Source organism: Scardinius erythrophthalmus (assembly GCF_964197995.2).
Source record: "Scardinius erythrophthalmus genome assembly, chromosome: 19".
Taxonomy (NCBI): Eukaryota; Metazoa; Chordata; class Actinopteri; order Cypriniformes; family Leuciscidae; genus Scardinius; species Scardinius erythrophthalmus.
This window is the reverse complement of record NC_138239.1, coordinates 22,069,482-22,094,469: the sequence shown is the minus strand read 5'-3', so window position 1 is coordinate 22,094,469 and position 24,988 is coordinate 22,069,482. Positions and strand designations below refer to the sequence as shown.

General features: G+C 37.6%; 1 protein-coding gene across 1 annotated transcript in view; it reads left to right on the top strand.

The window, feature by feature from the left end:
- Positions 1-1,929: 1,929 nt before the first annotated feature.
- The window catches only part of ccdc85ca (coiled-coil domain containing 85C, a), a 41,744-nt gene continuing 18,685 nt past the window's right edge, over positions 1,930-24,988 (top strand). The window contains exon 1 of the mRNA XM_081347264.1: positions 1,930-2,636. Coding sequence (XP_081203390.1) covers positions 1,931-2,636 — 706 coding nt within the window. The 5' untranslated portion in view covers position 1,930. The remainder of the gene's footprint in view (positions 2,637-24,988) is intronic.

Genomic DNA, 24,988 nt, shown 5'->3' with positions numbered 1-24,988 from the left:
ACATTACATGATGTATTAACATATGAATAGGCAATTTACCGATGTTGCTCTAGTCTTTAACATCCACTGTAATGTTCCTGCTATAATTCTTCATTGTTTCAATATAGGTCAGAAATTTTAGTAGAACGTTATTATTAACTAAATTAAGCCCCGTCTGAATGCTCACAAAAAGCTTGGTGGCTATTTTTGTAACTACATTCACATGGAAATTATGAACTTCTTTTGGGAACAGAATTGCACTGATTCCCTATTGGCTGAAACATGCCTACCACTCTTTTGCTTGTGTTTAGCCCTATCATTTGTCATTCACACATCTCAAGTAGTGTAATCAGGCACTTTGTTGAGTTATAAATGCCACTACATTGTTGGTTTTATATACTTAATGTGTTGCTGACGTTGCCAAGCTGAGTATTTCTTTTAAGCTTTTTATCTCATCTCTTTATCTCTTTATCTAAACGATGTAAAGTGTTTCAATTAATCATGGTCCTGTAAAACCTGTCCGCAAATGTCTAAACTACATGGGCAATTTGGCTTAAAAAACTGTACAATGTTTTTACACAGATGTACATTAGACATCTAAAACAGTAGCCAGGTGATTGGCTTGGATTGTATGTGTCGAGGGGCCAGGGGCCCTAATTTTCAGATCATTTGAATTAAATCAGGAATCATATCATGAAACTCAATTCTGAATCCCTGCTGGATGAATTAGTGAGAAGGACTATACACTTAAAAAAATATTAAGCCTTTTATCAAGATTTACGCATTTCAATTAATAGTAAAATTCCATCTAATTGAATTGAATAATCCTTAGTATTCATATTTTGAATTAAGAATTTTAAAAAGAAGAAAAACTAGCACTTAAAAAAACATTTTGTATAAATATGAATGGAGCAAGGGAATGGACCATTAAGTTTATGTGATACTTCATAAAGAAAAAAGAAAATGTGTTTAAATTTAAGTTTAAGATAATTTAAATGGCCTATATGCTATTTTTAATTCAATGGCCATTAAGCATTATTTGTGTTTCTTATTCCAGTTATTTACTATAAATTGTTATTGACTGTTATTAATGGTTATTAGCCTAATTATTGCCAAGATTGTGCCTAAAACTGGGTGAAACTTTTCAACTTTCAAACTCGTTTCATTTTCAGAAACCCTTTAACTAACTAACTTTCTTTCTTTCTTTCTTTCTTTCTTTCTTTCTTTCTTTCTTTCTTTCTTTCTTTCTTTCTTTCTTTCTTTCTTTCTTTCTTTCTTTCTTTCTTTCTTTCTTTCTTTCTTTCTTTCTTTCTTTCTTTCTTTCTTTCTACACAAAATCATATTTAGTCCAGTCTTTGTCTGTAATCCCAATTTTGTGTTCCCTTTCCATTATCTCTATATTTTATAGCCTACATATTTTTTATAAAATACATTTATATATCAATATATACATACTAACCTATACATATAGGCCTATGTAGCCTACAGTAGTAAGACAAAAACGTGATATTTGAATGAATGCAGCTCAAAACAGTTCGACTTTCTGAGACGTCAAGCGCCCCCTATAGGACATTACTATTAGCATGCAGTGCAGCGCGCGCGTCGCGTACATCGCTGACGTCACTGAACGCTGAGCTGAGCTGAAGCGCATTTTCTCACCATTCATCTGTCTCGCGGCCGGAGAGTCTCATCATCACTGTCAGAAACAGGAGATTCCAGCGCAAACAAATATGAAATAACGACATAAAAGGAATTCGTATAAACACGGCTTAGTGTTTACTTATCTGGGTCAGTTACGTGAGTTTTTTTTTCTCTCTCGTTCGTTTCATCTCTCGAATAACTGGATTAATTTTAATAATGAGTTTAATATTGCTCGCTACGATTTTGCGAAGGAATGATTAGAAAACCGTGACCAGATCTCTCTCGTCAGACCACTTTTAACGACAGGAATATGGCAAAAAATATTATAGACGTACCTAGGGATGATTTAAGTAAGGTATCCGATGAAGAACTGATTAAATGTAGCAGAGAGGAGCTGGTTAGGAAACTCCGAAAAGTGGATAGTGAAAAGATGAACTTAATGGTGGAGCACGGGAACATGATGAAGGACGTCAACCGGAGATTACAAGTGCATCTTCACGAAATACGGAGCTTGAAGGAGATAAACCAGAAACTGCAAGAAGACAACCAGGAGCTCAGAGAACTGTGCTGTTTCTTGGATGATGATCGGCAGAAAGGGAAGAAGCTGTCCAGGGAATGGCAGAGATTTGGCAGGTACACTGCCAGTGTTATGTGGAAGGAGGTTGGCATATTCCAGCAAAAACTGAAAGACCTAGAGAGCAACCAGGAGAGTGTGATGAGAGAGAATGTGGAGCTCAAGGAGATCGTCCTCATGTTGGATGATGAGAGGAATGGAGCTGGATCCAGGAGCTCCATAGACAGCCAATCCAGTCTTACCAATCTGAATGGAAGTTCTGCCACCGTGAGGGACGTTGGAGACGGGAGCAGCACCTCCAGCACGGGCAGTGCTGGAAGCCCAGATCACCACCACAGTCATATTCACAAGCCTTCAGAGGGAAAGATAGTGTCTATCAGAAGGTCTATGGACGATCTATCAACCAACCATCTTCTCAGAAGCATACCGAATGGGCTCAATGGTGAGTTTGGGCTTTTAAATTGAGGGTTTTGTGGAAAACATCCCATCTCTTTCCCAAATGTTGGTGTTTTAGCAGTTCCTTTACATGAAGAACATGTAATATTTAATGGAGAGTTGATGTGCAGGTCAGGAATATGGGTGGCATATTGATGGAGCTGAAATAGTCGACTCTTGAGCATGTAGATGGTGCGCTTTCAACATTGAAAGTCTTATGCAATTGTGTGCACTAGCATCCAAATATAGAAAAGGAAACTCACCGTTGAGTAAAATGCAGTCATTGAGACTTCTAAAGGGTTTCCAGGGAAACACAGACTATACAGGATCACTGGGACTTATGGCCTTAGGTTTACCTCGCATATGTGACAGTATTAACACATGACCAACAACTTATCCAAATAGGCTGGAGCTACAGATGCTACCGTATTGCAGTAATTGCCTCAGCCTGTGAAGTCAGAACTAATGAGGATTTAATGCTGTCTTAGCCTTGTGGCTTTGGTACATGCTGTCAGGTCTGTCATAGACCATCAGACACTTCATTAAGACACTTTCATTCTTTCAAATCTTTCTTGTGGTGGAAAATATGATACAGGCCTACACTAGGTTACTGTTCAAAAGTTTGGAGTCAGCAATAATTTTAAATGTTTTTGATAGAAGTCTCTCAAGCTCACCAAGAAACATTTCTTATTATTATCAATGTTGAAAACTATTGTGGTGCTTAGTATTTTTCTGGAAACTCAGTTTTTTCAGGGTTCTTTGAAAAATAGAAAGTTCAAAAGAACAGCATTTGAAATATAAGTCTTATGTAACATTATATATGTCTTCACTGTTAGGGTTAAAGCATCTTTGCTGAATAAAACTTTTTTTTTTAATCTTACTGATCCCAAACTTTTGAACCATAGTATATAAATCAAATAATATGTAATGTACATTTTCAGAGGGTATTATAGAGATTTATTTCCTTTCTATTTGTACCTTTAGTGCTGCTAACCTGTGACCATAGAGGGTGTGTATCTGCTATTACGTCATGTACTTTTATGTGTTTACTTTTGGTTTGCATACAGATACCAAATTATCTGATGTCACAACGTCACATTTGACTGCTTGGTCATACCTGTATTAGTTGCATTGTCTTTAGTTTCATGCTTTGATGCTCATTCCACATGTTCCAGTGCAGCTTGTTTTATTCATTTTAATTCACAACTTGTTCCCCCGTTCCACTTTTTATTTCCACAATCTTCTCAATAAGTTGTACACTGAATACGAGCTTTCTATTTGTTATCTGCATCACATTTATCAATTTTAGCAGATATAAATTAAGAATGCTACAATGCAATTTAATACAAAATTATCTGAATGGAACAAGCTATGTGCTTTGGGCATAACTTGCAAATTTTTTATAATATATGCAATATGTGCTTGTTCATGCAGCAGGTCTATTCAACCTGCAAGATTCACAAGACTTAACAGTAGGGTTCTCAACTCGTTCCCTCTACATGACTGGTGATTTATGACAAGCTCACCACCTCTAGTGCGGCACGTAACTGTAGCAGAAAGAAATGCCTGTTATTTACTGCTGATAGTGTCAGCTTGAAGCCTCTGGCATCGGTGAAGATGTGGCTTTTATGCTTAGACATTCTCAAAAGTGGTATGTGAGTATATATTTCAAATGATTTTAAAAAGTATTTTTAAAATCCAATGGATTCCTCTTTGCTATTTATTTCATACTTCCGCATTCTATTTGATGCGATTATACCTTTGCTCGCACTTTTCTTCAGGAGTCTGTCATTGGCTCGTGAGCAGTGCCATTTGACCTACGCCTGCCAGGATGTTTTCGTCTTATTGTTCAGTGATTCTTAGTTTGTCTGCTGAGCCGCAACTCCACCTCCAACCTTCCTCCTATCGTGACATGCCATAGCATCCGTGCTGTCAGTCACGTGTATGAAGCACAAGTCGTTTAGACAGATTAGTCTTTTTGGGTTTTCTTTAGCGTTTTTAGTACGTTTAGTTACTTGAGAATTTATGGACGTTTGTTTCCACCTCAGAGTGAAAAAAAAAATATCACAATGTAACTATATCTTGCAGTTGCTTGTGACTATTTCTTATTTTAAACTTTATCTCACAGTTACCTTTTAATTTTTACTCTGAAGTGAAAACAGACTTACAATAGAATTATTATTTCAGTATCATAGTTGTGCAAGTGGCGTTTCCATATGATTTGAATTTAGATTACTTTGTTTAATTATGTTATGCACATACACAGACATTCCATAGTTGAGTTTGCAGAGCAACCCCTAAGATTGGAGGTTAATTAACATATTTGTCCTTCTAAAAATAATTAGTGCCATTTACTAAGCTTAAAAGCTACTCAGAACACCTTAGCAGCCGCATAGCAACATCACGTCGGCTAGTTATGCATAGACTAGCAGAATCCATTTTTCTCAAGAAAATGTTGAAAAAATTCCATGATCCTTTCCAAACTGTGACGCATTCTCAGAACTGTAGTAGTGTTGTATGTAAGCCTGTGTTCAGTGAGGGAGAGAGATTAGACTGGCCGGCGTTCTCTTTCCCAGGCCTGACCCCCCAATGAGTTAATCTGACCCACGGTTCTCCTTGTTTACAAAACTCAAAACAACCAACTTGGACTGCCAACCAACCAGTAGAACATTTCTCCTCCATCCTCTCCATACCGCACTGAAAAAATGAAAGAGTTCCAATTCTTTCTGACGTGGCTTGCATTAAAACGAAAGAGCTACTTCTTTACTGCATAGTATCAAATCAAAAGATGCTTGTTATTTTGTATACTTGTATTGTTCCAAACTTGTCTGATTTTCTTTCTTCTGTGGAAGACAAAATAAGATATTTTAACAGTTTTGGTTACCATTGACTTGACCAAAAAAGACATTACGAAATATCTTTTATGTTTACTGCACAGAAGAAAGTAAGTCAAACAGGTTTGGAAAAACATATCTGTGAGTAAATGTAAAAAAATATATATTTTTTATCTCTTTAAGTGTAATCCACTATATTACTTTCTTTTTTTGAGTTAGAATCATTTTATGGTTAAGCCATCCCGAAACCTGACTTTGAGGTATGTATCTGTCCTTTTGAGGTAAAAGTGTCTCTGTCCTGCTTTGAAAAGACTCTGGCCCCCCAGCAAGCCACCAATGGACTGAAAGTTTAGTGGCTGGGGTCGAGATTCTGTTTCAGAGTTCAGATAACACTCCTCCCTGACTCTTCCCACGGCTGAAGTGAAAAGGCCTTCAGTTGCCCCCATTCAAGACCCTCCATCAAACCTTTAGAGCCCTTCTGCGCCACTCAAAGGTACAGATGTCTGGCTTGTCATAAAACAGATCCCAATTTACGAGTGAAGCTTTCAGTGTGGAGGTCACCCCTTTGAAAAAACCCATTGTGTTTGATTGAAGTTGAATTGGATTTAAAAGCATTGTTTTATTATTCATTGGCATTACATTCTAAATTCAGTTAACTCACAGTTCTTTACCAATGATGGGAACTCATGAATTCCCTCAAGTAATCTGTGAGATAATTGAATTGTTCTCCTGGGAACGCCAAATATGGGATAACGTGGTTGCACCTTTTAATTCCCCATGTCAGTTCTTGTTCAGTCATACTTTCAGGTGGTAACCAAACAGTAAAGATCACATTTTTATCAGTCGAGTGACCGTCTTGTGCTGTTAGTGCAAGGCATTGTTCTTTTAAAAACAAACAGTGATGGAGTGCACCTCCCCAACTGCTCAGACTTGTCAGCGGGAGTCTTTGGTTCTGCTGAATCTGAAGTTTTCCGTGTTATTGCTTGTTCCCTGCCGCTCGTCTTTGCCTCATAAAGAAAATAATAATCTTACGAAGCATGCAAAGTCCCTGTGAGGCGGTTTTGCCAGAGCAAGCTTTAAATGGGCCTGTAATTGGGCTGTCCCACTTCAGTCCGCTGACATTTACAAAATGGTCTCCTGGGACCAGCAGCTCTGATAGTGCTAGTGATGATTATGGCTGAGAGGAAGATGGTGTTTAGTTTTGTCTTTTAAAGAAGTATGATGGGTTCATTTTTACATTATTAGCCTACATATATGCCCGGTTTCACAATCAAGGCGTAAGACACAGTCCCTAAAATGCATGTTTGAGCTGTTTTAACTGAAAACAACTTGCAGTGACATACAGTATCTTACAATATATCAGTGCCATTGTTTTGTCTCAAGATGCACACCAGTGATATATTTTTTTTCTAAGGCACGTTTATAAAAGCTACTTAAATGTCCTAATTGAACTAAGGCCTTCTCGTAAAGTACATATTGTTTTTTTAGTAAGCCTGCCCCAGAGTTTTTTATACAATGTTTCGTTGTCGCTGATGTGGTGTGATTTGTATATTGATTGATTTGTATTGAGCTCTGAGTCGTGCTATGATAATGATCAGAAAGCATTGGCCAAGTCTTAAGTGTGAATTGGAAGGAAGAAAAAGTGCAAAAGAGTCTTATTTTCTCTCACAGAACCTCATCAATCATCTTTACATGCGAAAAGTCCTCTCAATACTCCTTAATCAGATTCTAAAGTTAATGAATATAATCACCTAACTCCAGTCTTTAGCACATTGCCAATGTTTAAAGCTGACTGGTTGTTCCTGGAAAGAACCGTCTACTCGAAATGAAACTAAAAACGTTAGAGATTATTGGAGAGTTTTAGAATAATCTTTTAGAGAATTACTTTTCAGGAAGGACAGAAGTCCGTGGATGGATGAAGAATTTTCTCTCAATAGAAATCTAGGCTTCATTGTGTTTTTTACAATAGTTCTACCAGAAAGACTCGGGAGATAGAATGATGTAAACAAAGCATTCATTTATTGACAGCCCAGCAAGCAATTAGCCTATTTATAAAGGTCTTTGGCGTTGTCTGTAGTGCACAATCCGAGGGTAGCGGATCTGCATTTCCTGCCTGAAGACGAAGGCAGGGGCGCAGCCGACTCCCCGGGAGGTATGGACAGGACCATCCTGGTGGTGGTGGGGAGGATGGAGGTAATTGTTTGCATCAGCGTCTGCGAATTCAAACATGTGTAAGTACCGATCTTTTATACAGCAAGTATTAGGACATGATTGGATAGATGTGAAGAGTGATGTAGTAATTGAGTCTTCCTGGCAGAACTTATGCTAAAGCTTCATTTTACGTACATTTGAACATGCTGTGTCAAGGTGCATCGTGGTAGACTTGGCGTCAGTGAGGTCAAGAGACATATGAGAATGAACTTTTAATGTAGTTGACGTCATTTTGGTGCGAAGCATCTCAACATGCCATATTTAAGTGTATGATTGAATGTGTTTTTATTGAATCAGTGTTATTGTTAACTAAAACTGTTAAAATATTTTTTATTAATTAAAATGAAGCTGAAATAAAATTAAATATGTTAAATGCTCCTACGGAATGTAAATATTGATGAAGATGAAAATATTTTTGTGACCAACCAAAAAATAAGTTTAAGTAAAATTACAGTAAATATAAATACAATATTTATATAAAAAAACTAAATACAAATATATATATATATATATATATATATATATATATATATATATATATATATATATATATATATATATATATATATATATATATATATATATATATAAAGCTAATTTAAAATATTAATACTATAGTAGTAAGAAATTATACTAAAAACTTTCAGTCTGTTTCTCACATAAAGCTGTCATGTCTTCAGAAATCTTGTATTGCTTATTAGTCACGTTTACTATACGTTTATGTTACTTCAATGGTGCTTTTTTATGTATTTTAAAACTGGGCATCCTCCTTGTATAGACAAAAGCAGTCGAGACATCCTGTAAAATATCTCCTTTCGTGTTCTACGGAAGAAAAAAAAATAACAACACAGATTTGAAACGTGTAAATCTGAGTGAACCAAATCATATTAAAGTTGTTTTTTGGCATTTGGTGTAAACTTTTTGAAAATGCTTTTGAAGGTTTAGCTGTTGCACCCATCCTATGTATGCTTTGTGATGTATAAATGAAGCATCCCAAGTGAGTTTTCTTTTCTGAGATATTGCCACTCGTGTGTATTAAAAAAAGTTGGCTATCCGGAGTTACTACATTCCGTAACAACAATAGTGGAAGTTTCACATTGTTACTATGTGAATACTGCTGAAGGGGCGGGGGCGGTCAGGGTTTAACTGTTGAATTCTGTTGTACTCTGAATGTGCAGAAAGAAAAAAAATGCCATCAGCTGTATTCAGTGAACTGGTTAACCCTGTCAGAGTGTTGAACAGATGTAAGATAATGAAGTCACTACTGAATAAATACATTTACACATGCCTACATGAGCCTGAAATTCCTGCCCACCGAAGCCGAAGAACGTCCAGATTGAATTAATTAACCAGTCATACGAAAAAATTTGGTTTTGGTATAGCTCTCTACTTTTCCTCCTCTTTTTGCTCTCCCTCCCTTTCATGTCCCCTCCTCTCTTTTACCCTGTGGAAAATATGAAGGCAGTAGATGGAAAGGGGGTCACAGAGTGGGTGGCAGCACTGGGTAGTTGGTGAGTGCCATAGCAACAGTAATTATCAGCTGGTTGATTGATCCTGTAGAGGAAGATAAGGGCACCACTGTTTGTATACAGAGATAGTGGGTCAGGAGACTGGAGGGCACCTGGGGTGAGATGATTGAGAGAAAGTATGTTTGGATTTCTGGACCACTTAAGTCAAGTCAACTTTATTTATATAGCGCTTTTCACAATACAGATTGTATCAAAGCAGCTTCACAGTATTAAATAAAATAGTACATCAGTGTTTGTTTCTAGTGTAAAACGTCCACGTTTGGTAATGCTGATCAATAGTATTGTTGATTGATTAATTAAATTAAGTATCCCCAACTGAGCAAGCCAAAGGCAACAAAGGGAATGCAAGTCAGTATGTGACATTTGTGGAGGATTTTGGGTCTGTTTTCTCATATTTAATGGATCTGAAGGAATAGTTCACAAATAAAAAGAAAATTTGGCCTTCATCTTCTTTTCCTCATGTCACCAGCTTCTCACCCAGGCTGCTCTTTTCCATACAAGAAAACTAGATATTGACCAGTTGGCTGTCAAGCTCCAAAAAAGTCTGATATTTAGGGCCCAAGCCCTGAAAGGGCGAAGGCCCTATTGTTTCCGTAAGGATTTTTTTTTTTTTTCTTCATTATTTTTTTTTTTGCCTTTTTGACACTTTTGGGGCCCTTAACATGCTCAAAAACTCTTGAAATTTTGCACACACGTCAGAACCCGCGGCCATCAGGGCCGGGCTGAAGCTGGTACTGGGGCGTGGCAGGGGGGCTCGACGGCGCCCCCTGGAATGGGGTCCGAAAACTTGGTCCATAAATCAAACACGCTTGCATGTAATAATATGAAACTCAGTACACATATAGATCTCATCGGGCCGAACAACTTTCGTGCTCTAAGTTTTACAAAAGCCCAACAGGAAGTCGGTTATTATACGTTGTTTGGAAAACGCATACAATGGAATGTGAAATACTCCTCCTAGGGATTTCATCCGATCGCCACCAAACTCGGTGAGAATAAAGTCAAGACATTGAGGATGAATTCTTGCGAACAGATTTTTGATATCTCGAACGGTTTGGCCGTGGCGAGGAAACTAATTTATGGCGAATAATGGGACACAGGAAGTGTGTTATAACTTCTGCATACATTATCTGATCTTGATGAAACTTCAGCAGTGTATTCGTTGTAAGAGGCCGATCACATGGATGTGACTATTGTGAGTCAAAGTTATAGCGCCACCAACTGGCAGCAGGAAGTGTGTCACTTTCAAAATGCTTTGAAGTCCCCCTCTTACTTTTACCCGATTTGCTTCAAACTTTATGTGTATAATGTAAACACACGGCAGATGTAGACCTGTGAAAGGATTATTGATATCTTAGATACTGTTGCCGTGGCAACGCATCAAATTTTAATATTCTTTTCGGATGCGTTTGAAACTCTTAGCATGCTTGAAATTGGATGAAACTCGACAGACACATAACACTTATTAGCCAGTAGACATGTCAAAAATGTTTCAGAAACGGGCGTGGCAGGGGGGCTCAACGGCGCCCCCTTAAACGGGGTCTGAAAACTTGGCCCATATATCAAACACGCTTGCATGAATTAATATGAAATTCGGTACACATATAGATCTCATCGGGCCAAACAACTTTTCCCCGGTCAAGTTTTACACCAGCCCAACAGGAAGTCGGCTATTATGGGTTGTTTGGAGAACGCTTGCTGTGGAATGTGAAATACTCCTCCTAGAAAATTCATCCCATCCCCACCAAACTCGGTGTGCATGAAGTCAAGACTTTGAGGATGCAAAATTGCGGACGGATTTTTGATATCTCGAACGGTTTGGCCGTGGCGAGGAAACGAATTTATGGCGAGAAAAGAGAGACACGAAGTGTTATAACTTCTGCACACATTAACTGATCTTGATGAAACTTCAGTAGTGTGTTCGTGGTAAGAGGCCAGTCAGATGGATGTAACTATTGTGAGTCAAAGTTATAGCGCCACCAACTGGCAACAATAACTGTGACACTTTCAAAATGCTTTTGGCAAAATGGGGGGTTACTTTTACCCACAGTTACAAAAATCAGTACATATATTGGTCTCATCGAGCCGGACAAGTTTCTATTTTACAGTCATTAGCTCTGACCAACAGGAAGTCAGATATTTTGGTTTGAATGTGAATTTATTTGCAAAATCGGCCTCTGAATTTTATATATATATATATATTTTAAAGTGACAAGACAGAGAATATTACTTGTCCGACATGTATTATGATGTATTACGACACTTGTTCCAAATGTTTTACATTACATTTATATATATAAATATATATATATATATAATATATATATATATATATATATATATATATATATATATATATATATATATATATATATATATAAATATATAATATATATATATATATATATATATATATATATATATATATATATATATATATATATATATATATATATATAAAAATATAGCTGCGAGCAGCGATGGAGGGCCCAAGCCGGTGACACCGCCACCCGGTGCCTTTAGTGCAACTAAATGCACCAGGGTGGCGGTGCCACCGGCTTGGGCCCGCAATCGCTGCTCGCAGCTATATTTAAGAATGAAACTTAAACTGGTCATATGATGCTATTTTAAAAGGTCATCATTTTGATTATTATGAATGTTCCAAAAACATGATTTCTCATATTATGTACTTTATTGCATCTCCAGTCTGAAACGTGCTGACGAAGCCCTTCCTTCTGGAAAGCACAGAGTGCTCTGATTGGCCAGCAGACCCAGTGCGTTGTGATTGGCCAAATGCCTCAAGCGTGTGTCGGAAATGCAACGCCTCTTACCATAATCATGAGCTTCAGCTTCCAAGGCTTTAAACAATTGTAAACACGCAGTTAATAATGTCATCGGTATTACCATATCAGTTCGAGCCTAAAAAAGCTGATGATCAAGCCGATTGATCGGAAACCAACCTTGCAAGCACGACTTGAGAAGATCTTAGTGTCTTAATTCAACTACAATTAATCATTCATTTGAACTATTATTATATTTACATTTTTTATTACGTTTTGCCTATATTTAAGTTTTTCTTTGACTTGCAGCCTTCTAGAAATATATCTATAAAACAGTAATGTCTTATTTTAACTACTTTTGATTATTTATTTCATTTGATATTATTATTACGGTATTATATTGGTATGGGTTTTTTCGTAAAAAAATTTTTAACACTTTTAATGCTTGCGGGATTCCAGTTTGAAAATGCCTGCTCTTAGGTACAACAAGTACTATTATTAGCGCACGTCTTTCTCTGTAATAGTTCAGAATCCATGTGAATTGATGCTCTTTTAATGGAACCACTTTTCCATGGCAGCGCTGAAACGGGTCAGTGTTTTCCAGAGAGCAGCCTGGGTACTAAAGTTGATGTCAAATGGAAGGTCAGATTTCAGCTCCATTGCACTGATCTTGTTGACTCAGGTTCCTTGTCTTGGCATGCTACCTCTGGAGGAAACTATAGCCAAGCATGAATCAATCCGGTCGGATGAGTCTTATATTGCTGAATTATTTTTCTTTGGAAAATGGTCTGCTAATAATTTGATATTCCAGTGACTGTATGTGACTTAGTTATCTTCCAGCACACACCTATATTGTATGTCTCATTGAATTATGAAGGATTGCAGTTTTATCAGTTGTGCTTGCTGAGACCCATATTCATTTTGGACATTCATTAACAACTTTCTTTGTGCAGAATAGCAAGTATTTCACTTTATATCTTATTTCCACACTCACCCTATCCTTTGTGTTTATTTTAGTATCAAAATCTGTTGCCTTTTCTTCGCTAATAATTTATATCATGTAGGGATGCACGATATATCAGCCACCATATCGGTATCGGCCGATATATGTTCATTTTTAATGTCATTGTTATCGGCCCGATAAGAAATTTTGGCCTATATATTAAAGTTAATAAATATTGGATTATTTTCTATAGCTAAAACACTTCAGATGCACACTGTTCGCCATGTTGTTTTTGAACTGCTTGAAATATGGTTGGAATCACGTCAAAAAAGGAAAATACAGTTATGTGCTGTCATATAGGCTACATAAACTTATAATGAGAACATTATAATTGTGTGCTTAGGACATGGCTTTTAATGATGAAACTTTTTGTTTTTGTAATCAGGCTCTCAAAAATTATATACAAATTTAGATTTATCTGCCAATATATCGGTTATCGGCTTTCAAATATAAAGAATGATCGGTATCGGCCAAAGTTTTCATATCGGTGCATCCCTAATATCATGTTCGTATTTACAGTTGATATCCAGACCATTGCAGAGCACGTCACCAGTTTTTAAACCGCTCTGAATGTGAAATGGATCTTTCTCACTATTGTCCTTCTATGCATCCCTTCACTAGATGGGGGGAGTGGGGCTGGCGGACCCCTGCCACTGTCTAGAGGGGGTGTGAGGTTGTGTGCCCTCGGTTGTCGGTTCGCTTGAGCCATCTGTCCGACAGTATTGTTTAACACACAAAGGGGAAAGAGCCCTTCAAAGACCACTAAGTGAATAGAGCCATAACGTCATTCTGCTTGAGCATGAGAGCGTCTTCTAGTTCTGGAGCATCTCTGTTTCCTGATCCTTACTTCCTGCCCCATTCCCACTTTATTTTTTTATTCCAATCAAACGCTTGCGATCCACTGTCTTAACTGTTCTCAGTCCCTCACTGATAAAAGACCGAAGAGACATAGTTTATTGCTTACATTCTTCTGTAAAGACAAACATGTGAGAACATGAAGTCGGGTGACATCAGTGTATTTGCTATAAGAAGATATTTCAATGGTATGTTTATGAATTGTCAAATGGGTTTAATGTGTCATTGTTAGGCTCAATACTTGATTTCCTGGGTGTTGTGAGTCACAAAGTCATGCACTTCACATTGGCATTGCATTGCTTGTACTACTAACACTTAAAAGTGTAAACATTGTTCCATAAAACTGCATTTTTAGGCTACTTTTTTGAAGAAAATTTCGTTTTTCTGTGCAAAACTTGATTGGGTGTTGTAATTGGTTGTTATGGGTGTTTTTTTGGTGGTTGCTCAATGGTCCAAGTCAGTGTTGTTGTTGTTAACTAAAAGTATTTAAAAAAAAAAAGTATAAAATAATAAATAAAAATTAGAAAGGTTGCCTTGGAAGTTAACTAAAAAAAGTTTAGTGAATAATGTAATAAAATGACTAAAACTGAAATAAAATAAAGCTAAATAGAAACTTTAAACTTAAATTAAAATTAAGTATATAAAAATAAAAGCTACTTAAACAAGTACTGTACTTTTATATAAATAATACTAAATAAAAAAAAATACTGGTCCAACATAGAAGAAACCATCTCTAAGTCTCCATGGTATTATTTTTTTTTCCCCGTCAACTCCAGGCAAAAAATTGATGGGATGAATTACGGTATACACACTGAAGTTTAATTCGTGAGGTTGGGGGACTCTACTTTGTAAAATACTGTGTGTCCATCTCAGTCAGCTCCATAGTTCAATAGTCAGGGCACTTGTCAAGGAATTGACCATTTTAAGGGCTGTCTAATTCACAAAATCCTTTCAGTCCACTGAAACGTTCGCTCCCTAAAAAGTCCCACAATGCACCGTGAAAACCAGGGAGCATCGATTTTCACTACGTTCCCTTAACAGAAGTTCTGAAGCGTGAAACATAAATCACGTGAGCCAACTCACACACAACGACACGCAATAGATGTTCTTTTAAAATAAAAACCATTGTTTAATCATAAACACATCACAAGATAGGTAACATAATCATAATCTCATGAACATAATCTAGCTAACATTTATAGTTTATTTACAGTAACAAGCAAAGTATGTATCATAATGTACTTTAAATAACATTAGAACATAATATAATAAAGATATCAGTTCTGCTGTTCTTCATAAATACCTTTAGTGATGAGGGCATTGTCATGTCGCAGGAAATAGGATTTGTGAACATGATATACTGATTCATGACCTCGGAAGCTAGGGAGCTGATTGAGACGCACCCTGTGTGTTTTGGGTGCCCTCAAACTGTCAGGTCTGTCTCATGAGATGTCTTTGAAGCTGTGCCAGGCGAGGTGTATTTGGAAATCACTGCATCAGCACACCTGTCCACGTACGCTGATTTCCCCCACTGAACACGATCCAACAGAGTTAAAATAGCGTGAGTTTATAAAGATTCTCCAGTGGCGGAGTGACTGTAATTTCTCACTTGCCAGTTTGAATTTCAGCTCGAAACCTTGAGGGGGAAACCTCACACTTCATGGGAGGGAAAATAGCGTATACATTGCCCGTATGACATACTTGTACTTGTTACTACCTGTTTTTGTTGTGGGCATAAACATAAACATGTCACTCTTGTCTCAGTAAAGTGCAATGGCTTTTTCCACCAGAAAATATGGTTTATACCATATTCAATACTTCCTGTCTCATTGAGCAATTAAATATAGTTTAAAACGCACTAAGCTTTATTACTTTGTGTTGCATGTACTTTTTACATGAACTGCTCAGCTTTAGAGATGGACATCTTAAACATCTCTCAAATCATTCCTCTACCGATTCAGTATGTAGAAGTAGAGGAAAATCATATGATTGTGTTTTCTGTACTAGTGTTCCTTCGTTGGGTGTGATCTGTTTGCCCGATAATCATGTGATTGCTCAGGATAAGATGTGCAATCAAACAGTGAGTCATGTGTACTGCATGTAGATTTGTATAAGTTTCCCTGTAAAAGAATATTTGTATAAGAAAATACCAGGATAATGCTATTTTCTCTTCTAGTATGAGCTACACTGCAGTCTATGCATGCTGAATTCATGTGTGTGTGTGTAGAGAAAAGCAGAGAGAGAGAGAGAGAATTAAAGAAGGAAAGAGAAAGCTCATTTGGCAGAGGCTGGAGGTGTAATACTAAAGCACTGGCAGGCCCTTTAGTCAAACACTAGCGCTTGTTGCTAGGATACATTCTTATCAATACCTTGGTATGCCGTCTATCTTCCCCACACGTTTCTCAGAGCTGCGCTCCGCCACTCGCTTGTTCACTGCTCTATTTTTGAATCAAGCCAAGTCTGCAGCAAGCTGGGAGACCCCAAAACCCCTGTGTTGACTTTTAATGTTGACGAGACGCCCCATGCATTCTGGAGAAAAATAACTAAGACTTTTTTCTTTTAGATTTTTGTGTGTGTGTGTGTTTTAATCCTAGAATGTGTCGTTTTTCCTAATTTTTCAGAATACATTTAGGTTTTTTCCAAACAGTTTTTAGTCCCTATTCATGCGTTCATAAGATCATTTTCTTCTTTAATTTGTGCAACAACAAAAAAAGCGATTCTTCAAATCACTGTTAGTTGGATTGAACTTTACTCATGTCTGCATATTTTCAGAGGGCGTGTGTTCAGTCATTTCAGTCTGTGATAAGACGGTTCTTTTGTCTCGTAATGCGTCCAGACAGTTGTATGTAATGGTTATCTTTCATTGAAAGTGCATTTTTAAGGCAAGCGCTCAAAACTGTTGCATAGTTTCTTAAATGCATAGCTTCCATATTGCGTAGTTGTGTGCAAACAAATGGGTTCTTTTATCTTTGCTTTCTTCCTTTGTGCGTTGATGGACAAGACAAATGAGAGCAATGCATTAGTTACTGTAAGCAGAAAGTTGATGACGTAGGCTATACCGCACAACTCCTCTAGGAATGCAGTAGTACTGTATGTGCGTGCACAGTGTGCAAATCTTGTAAGTAATACCTGGATGACTTATTACACACACCAAAATGTGCATCCCATAATGTACAATTTCACAATGCACTATGCTAAACTTGACATTCAATCTTGAGTGAGAAATGAACTAGAAGTGATATTGTTCTCTCCTTAATTGAACTGTATTTTATTTTTATTTTTTTTATTCAAAATGTAAAATAATGTTAATTTTAAGACGATAACTCAACATATAGAGATCTATCAATCACATTTTTTTTTAACAATAACAATTATTTTGGTTTAATTCCGCCAATATGCAGATTTTCCCCCTTTTAAAATGTGACTTTCTAAAATGTATTTAGTAATTTTTTTATTTATTTTTTGTATTTTAATATATAGTCCTTTTTTTCAGAATGTGCAGTGAACATTTAAAAAGTTACAATCCCATAACGTTTTTAAAATGAATTGTTTCCTTAGAGGGGACCTATCATGCCCCTTTTTTACAAGATGTAGCCTAATAAGTCTCAGGTGTCCCCAGAATGTGTCTGTGAAGTTCCAGCTCAAAATACCCCACAGATCATTTATTATACCATGTTATAAATGCCCATAATTTGCGTGGAATGAAAAACATGCTGTTTTCGTGCGTATTGTTAAATGCAAATGAGCTGCTGCTCCCCACCCTGCATTCCAGAAGAGGGCGGAGCCTGTACCACTCGTGCCTTGTATACTCTGCCAAAAACTAAAACATCTGATTATCATCTCTATCGCGGTCATGCTCACGTGACATTGCAGTTCTTCATCATGAAAGTTTAATATCTGCATGTGTTTTACAGCCATATCATCTAAACTTCTGATATATGTTTTTCTGAGCGCACACACAGACACACTGGATGTCAGACAGCGCGTCCCTTGAGTATTAAACTATAAGTTCTCTTTTACGTCTTATTGCGCTTAAACTGTCAAATACACACAAGGCTGCCAAAAAAACACAACGTTCACATAAACACAGTTGGTTATGTCAGTGAATGTAAACAACAAGTAAAGAAATCGCATGAGTATTAAAGTGAAAGTGTAATATACATATACATAATACACATTAAAGTGTAATATACAGTACCTACTGCTATATGTGCTGTTATTATGAATCAAACAGAAAATCACTCACTGTTCTTGATTGAATAAATTTAGTAGCTTTAATAAGAATTAATTTCTTACTTGAATGCTGCGGACTGTGTACAGCTCACTCAGGGCGGGGTTTATGCTAATAGGGTTGAGTGTCAGCAGTCATGGGTGGGGCCTAAGCATGTGACATCATAACAAAACATTTTCATAACTTAATGGGAACGTTAGCAAAACGTTAGAACATAATTTTCTTTTTAGCTGGGTCTGTCTCTTGTAACCATGTAGCATACTGATATTTTAGAATGTGTATTGTTGCATCATACATACTGTTTCACATTTTATTTTTAAAACTGCTAGGGTGTAAGCCAAGGGCGTAGATTTGGTTTGAACATTGGGGGGGTTGAAATTTGGGTCTGCATATTTTTCATGTGATCATGGTATAAATATTGGGGGGTTGTAATGCATAGATTTAAATATTGGGTGGTATCTCCCCCCCCCAACCCCCCCACAAACTACGCCCCTGGTGTAAGCAGTACATTAGGATTGCATTCTGAGCATGGTAGTTGTGCTCGTCTCCATTCAGTCGTGGTAAGTGAGGTGTCAGCAGATCCTCTGATGGCTCCTCCTCCCCAGAGTGCTGTCTGGAGACATGCTCTGCTTTTCCTTCACCGCCATTAAGTGCTTTACTCCCTGATGTTGTTTTAAAACCTGTAGATAAGCGATAAAAATACCATATGACCAGATAAGCACGTAATATGGCGATGCCGTAGGCACATTTATTGCTGTGTATTTTCCAAAGTCACTCGCAAAACTCATGGTGACAATTACCTGGCAGTAAACACACACTGTGCAATCATTCTTCACCAAGAGAACACACAGCGTGATTCACTCTTATGAGGTCAGTAAAGCAAACAGATGACCCCTGGGCAATTTACACCTCTTTAAAAAGACAGACATCGAGATCAAAATGGAGAGAGAGGGCAATAAAGCAGAGAGAGAGAGACGGGGGGAAATTTAATGGGAGAGAGAGCATATGCCCCTCGTCTAATCTACAGATTTCAGCTGTAAGATGATTACAGAACGGCCTGCTTGAAAAACTCAGTGGGCAAAATGGCTATAGTCCATCCAAAACAACTTAGTAACTGGGCATTTAAAGGGAATTCTGCACCCTGGCAGAGTGAAGCTCATTAATTAGACGCTCAGCAGTTGGTTGTTCCGCAGTACAGGGTCAAACAGCAAAGAAATCTTTAAAAAGCTGTTTTATTGTTTCTCGCCTTAATTGTGTTGCTTGCTGCGTTTCTAATGGACTGTGTAGATTGATTCGCATTTTCTGACAGTGGGATGTATCTAATAGTGCATTATGGAACTCTGATTTGTCATATTTTGGTGCAGCTATTTCCCAAATAACAGCATTTAGTGACCAAAAAGCACCATAAAGGCATTTGGAGAGAATAGTGTCTTAAATGTAAAGTCTGTTTTGCACAAACTATCAGATGGCTTCTGTAGACTTTGAATATTACTCATGGACTAATTTTAGGATGTTTTTTTTCTCCTTTTTTTAGATTGATCATGTTGTTTTATGGAAAATAGCTACACAGAATTCATTAATGTCACTTTTTGTTCAACAGAAAAATTAAATTAAATAACGACTATTAGAATTGAGTAAATAATGACAGAATGGTCATTTTTTGGGTGAACTGTCCCAGTAAGAAGAGACTAATTTAGTCGTGCCACAATAGGGCATAAAAATAGTGCCAATGTCTTTTAGACTGAGGGAATCATCTTGTCATTTGTAAAGGCCTAAAATCTGAGCTTGTACCCTGAACTGTAATATGATATTTTCACTATACTGATTTTTTTTCTCCTATTTTACTATCCAACAGGTGAATATTTAGCCTGGTAATACCAAACTCTGCTACTTTGCTTTGCTTTGTAGACAGAGTCTGGCATGGCACAATTGAAAAGTGTTTTCTTTCTCGCGGGGGGGGGGGGGGGGGGGGTAAGTCATTGGTTACCCGTAAGCCAATCACATAACGTTTGGTTATGGCGTGTGTTATGCGCATGCTCAGCCGCATCTAACTTCCACTGTAAACACATGTATGATGCGAAAACAAAACCATCGAGCGAAATACCGGAGTAAACATGGCTGTGAACGACTTTTGCAGATTGTGTGAAGTAAATCTACGCATCCACGGTACAATCAGCGTCTACGTCACGGCTCTCAGCCCGCCCTCTGTTCGTTGATTGGCCCGGCCGTCCGAAGGCCGCTGGAAAACCGAAAGATAGGCTGCTATCTCAGACTGACTACAGAAGCGAAATGAAATTGAGCGGAAGTAGGAAGTCTGACGTAGTCAGGCTACTGAATATTCACAAGTCTGATCAAATCTCCTCAACAAGCTTCATGATTTGCGGTAATTTTCAAAATATGGTTAGAAGTTTGTTCAAATAGACATCAACACCTACTGGAAGATTCTGTACTCGCACGATTCCCTTAGTGTTCATTAAGAATGCGTGGGTTGTTGTGTGCCACTGCTGCATTCTGGGTGTCTCAACTAAGCATCAAGGGATGTGTCTTGCACATGAGGGTCGTGGTGTGGTTGCCAAGGCAGCATGCATCATGTTTGAGTAAGTGGCGGAGGGGGGATGACTGACTCGCGTCCTTGCCTTCTTATTACACCCCTGCGTTCAGCGCCGCAGACAGAGATTGATAGTGACAGTGGCGTTGCTGCACGAGGCTGCGTGCACAAGGGCACATGCACGCTCTTCATCTCTTTCCCTCCCCGTTCTTCCTCAGTCTGTCTCCTTCTCTCGCTCTTTTTCTTTTCCTCCTCCATCTTTTCTCCGCCTCTGGCTGTTTAGGTTGCGGACTCCATTGAGGATACAGGAAAAGCATTTGTTGACATTCAAATACACCCGTGGGCCGCGTCATATAAGCACACGCTCCGTCACTGACACATGCTGCGCTCCGCAGCACATGAAGCCTTCTGGTGTTTCCTTGAACATGATATGTCATTGCCAGAATGATAGGTCATATTTGTTGCTTGACACAGAGGCATTGTTTTGAAGACCGGTTTGTATGAATGAAGACAGAGTGAATGAATCACAAGGGTTTTAGATTTAATATTTACTTCTTCGATCTGTCATTTCCTTCTTCCTGGAATTGTCTTATATGGAACCTGAAATCTTCAGTGACGTTTGAGATTTACTATTCAAAATCTACTCATTGGGAATTTTACAGGGAAGAATACTTCGGCGCTGTTCTAAAACCTAGTAAGCTATGTAGGCCATAGAGAGCAAGGCAGCTCACTAACCAAAAGGAAACCTTATAAGATTAATAGCGGTCCTCATGTGAAGCACACAATTGATCTAATAGAAACTAATGTTAGGATGCTGCTAAGATAATTCTGTGTATAATTACTAAGTATGAAAATATTTTAAATAATATTTTTAAAATGTTAAATAATGTTTTTAAATGTACATAAAAATGCAAAATAATTTTCTGTCATGACTGTTTAACATGGTTATGGATATGACAAATATTATAGATGTGAGATATAAGCGAAAAAGATGTGCTACGCTGCTGCTGCTGTTGTTATTGTTATTGTTGCTGCTGTTGGTTATTGCTGTTGCTGCGGAGCAAGTGCGGGACTTGCTACTGCCAATACACACACGACACATTGCTGTGAGCAAGCTGCTGCTGTACAATATAGCGTACATGAATTACCCGTAGCAGATCTATACAGGTGGAGCTGGGGAAGGTGTGGAGTTTCTGAAAGTGTGCTGCACTGCTGACCCATTATTCGAAGGCTGAGCAGCGAGCTTATTGGCTACTGATACAGCAGGAACCAATCAGCTGTGCCCTAATAGAGAATTATGTCATCGCAAGCAGATTGAGTCAGGACCTGCGCCATTTAGAGTTTCATGACAGAACTTTGTATTTACAGACAATATACAATATATATATATATATATACATTCAAAAGTAATGTTTTTTAATGCTTTTGAAAACACTCACCATTTATTTGTTGCGGAAAAAGAAAAAAAGAAAAAACAGGAAAATGACAGTCTGCGTGAAAACTTATATAATATTTCTTGGTGAGTGAGTGATACAATGTACTTTGACATTAGTATTAGTCTGGACATGCCTCTACTGTGTGTTTAATGCCCTGTAGTTTCATTGCTGTCACTGCAGCTCATGTCAGAAGGCTCACTGTATTTGCCCTGACAGCAGTGCTGCAGACGTGCCCACGGGGCCAGGACAGGAGCCTGTTTTATAACAGTTAATGAGTGAAATCAGCACATCTCATGATTGTTAATGTGTCCCTGCTGAGCTTGCGCAATCTGAACTGGATACCTGCGCCAGAGCTTCCTGCCTCTGCCTCTCGGTACCAAGGTTGTTTTACAGGAAGCAGACTGTTTAATTCTATACTTGTCATTAGCGATTGCTCTGAAGAGAGAGTCGAACTTGACTTTGCTGTAATTTGGTCAGCCTCATTGATGAGAGGAAGGCTATATTTTCTATTCTGAGCTCTTTGAGCAGTATTTTTTGCTGAGTCTTCATTTATGGTTGGAAAATCTTTGATGGAGTGGACATGAGTCATTAGTAGTTTATAGGACCTGCAGGGACACCGTATCTCTGAATAATGCTGAGCTCTTATCTATTCACAGTAGGGAATGTGAGATACCAAGATTATGCTATGTAACTGATTCTGAGATTCTGATGTCTGTAAACTGTCAGTTTGTTATTTTAGGGAGAGCACAGCAGCCGCCAAAAGTATTTAAACACTTTATAATTATGTATTTGTTTTTTTATTATATATATATATATATATATATATATATATATATATATATATATATATATATATATATATATATACATATACATATATAGATATAGATATAGATATATAGATAGATAGATAGATAGATAGATAGATAGATAGATAGATAGATAGATAGATAGATAGATAGATAGATAGATAGATAGATAGATAGATAGATAGATAGATATAGATAAAATTGTTGATCAATATTCTGTTCAAAATGAAGACAAAAGTATCTGGACACTTTTGCTTTCACTTTTATTCAATTGAATTTGTGCATTTTTAAATGTGACTTTAGTGTCCAAATACTTTTTGCTTTTGTGTTACACCTTTTTTGCTACAACTATATTTTGATGATCGAAATTGTTTTTTGGCTTTCTGAAATCTTTCAAATGGATAATTGCGTATTTAGCAATAGCATACTTTAGCAATATCATAATGCAAAACTTAACCAAGAACATGAAGCAATTGTTACCTGAGAAACGTATTTAGTTCCTGGTAACCCTTGCTAGAGGGGATCAATGTTCTAGTTGCAGGGTGGACAGTATTCAGGTCCCTTTGAATGTCAACCCGTTTCAGGTTTCATGGGGAAATGCTTAACACCAGCGAGACGGACCACAGTGCCGTGGAACAATGCCTCACTGTTTGGCTAGCCCCACTTCCACATCTTGCAGTAATTGAAATCATTCCTGGGCCTCCATCCTACCAAAGCTTATTTCTCCGTGCTGCTCAGGGACTTGTACACCCGTAGAAGGTGGGAGGGGTGTAGAGTTGTTTTTGTAGAGTGTTACTTTATGTATGAATCGAATGTGGGGTCAACTGGAAAAGCTAATGAGCTTTTTATTGATTCCAGAAGTTAACCTGCCTGGGTGGCTGTGTTCAAATCAAGAACTGCAAAAGTTGGCACTGAAAACACCTCTTCCACACCCTTACTGTAATATCTTCAATCTTTCCAGACATCACAAGACTGAGATTACATATTAACTTATGTAACCAATGTGTGCTGGAGATCAAAGTTTTCCTCCTTTTTTGTCAGTAATGGCTATTTTGTAATACTCATTATGTAGAAACTCTTGTGAGGAGTTTGCTGCTACCAACTGTTTTAGACACTTTTTATTTTATTTCTTATTGATTTTGCTTTTACTTTTATTTTGATAGGAGAATGTAGACAGGAAAGTAGGGTCAATATGGGGGAAATGAGATCAGGACATGACCCAGGTTGGACTACATTCATATTTATAGTTGATAGAGAACAGGAAATGATGAATAAAAGTTAGGGCCAGATTCAGTTTCACATTGCCCATACGAACACCTTAACTGCTAACCACTAATCCATGACTGTTTTGTCACTTCAGTGTGACACTAGCAGGGATTTTAATGTTTAAAGGTACACTTCAAAATTCACAATCACAGTCAATACAGCAATCCTTCTTCCAAAACGTGTTTTTGTCTTACCCTGATTCACCATGGTAAGCCTATTATAAGTGTAATATTTTAGATCTGTCGGGATGGTTTACACAGGAAATTGCTTACATTCGACACGTATATGCTGTGAGAGTGGCATAGGTTAGTTGTCACAATGAGCGAGAAAGGTTTATATAGATAATCACCTAAATATAATCACCCTTTTAAAAAACAAACAAACGCTGGAACGAGGAGAGTCTGCTGGCAAAAAGAGAACGTGACATTGCTCGTAATAAAACAAGAATCAACATTAGCTTGGCTTTTCAGAGATGGCGAGAACTGGATTTTAGTTGTAAGTTGTAAAAGCGATGCGTGAGCAAGGTATTTTATTGAACTGATAAATTGCTCTTTAACATATGTCGCTCTTTTTTGACTACTTTAGTCTGGTAAAATACCACCGTATGTACCAACATACAACGAGCACATATAGCCCAAGACACAGCATTGTTTTGGATGTTCAGCAAGTTACGAACTACAAGTGTAAACCATTATTTTCAGTCAGCAAAAAAAAAAAAAAATCGTTTTCGTTAACGCTATTACGCTAATAACACTCACCACACCTCAACTGGACAGACTCGACAGAAAGAGTAAAACCATGGCTCTGCAAGTGGGTCACTACTAAGACATGATCAAATAAGACAGAGGGAGACTTTC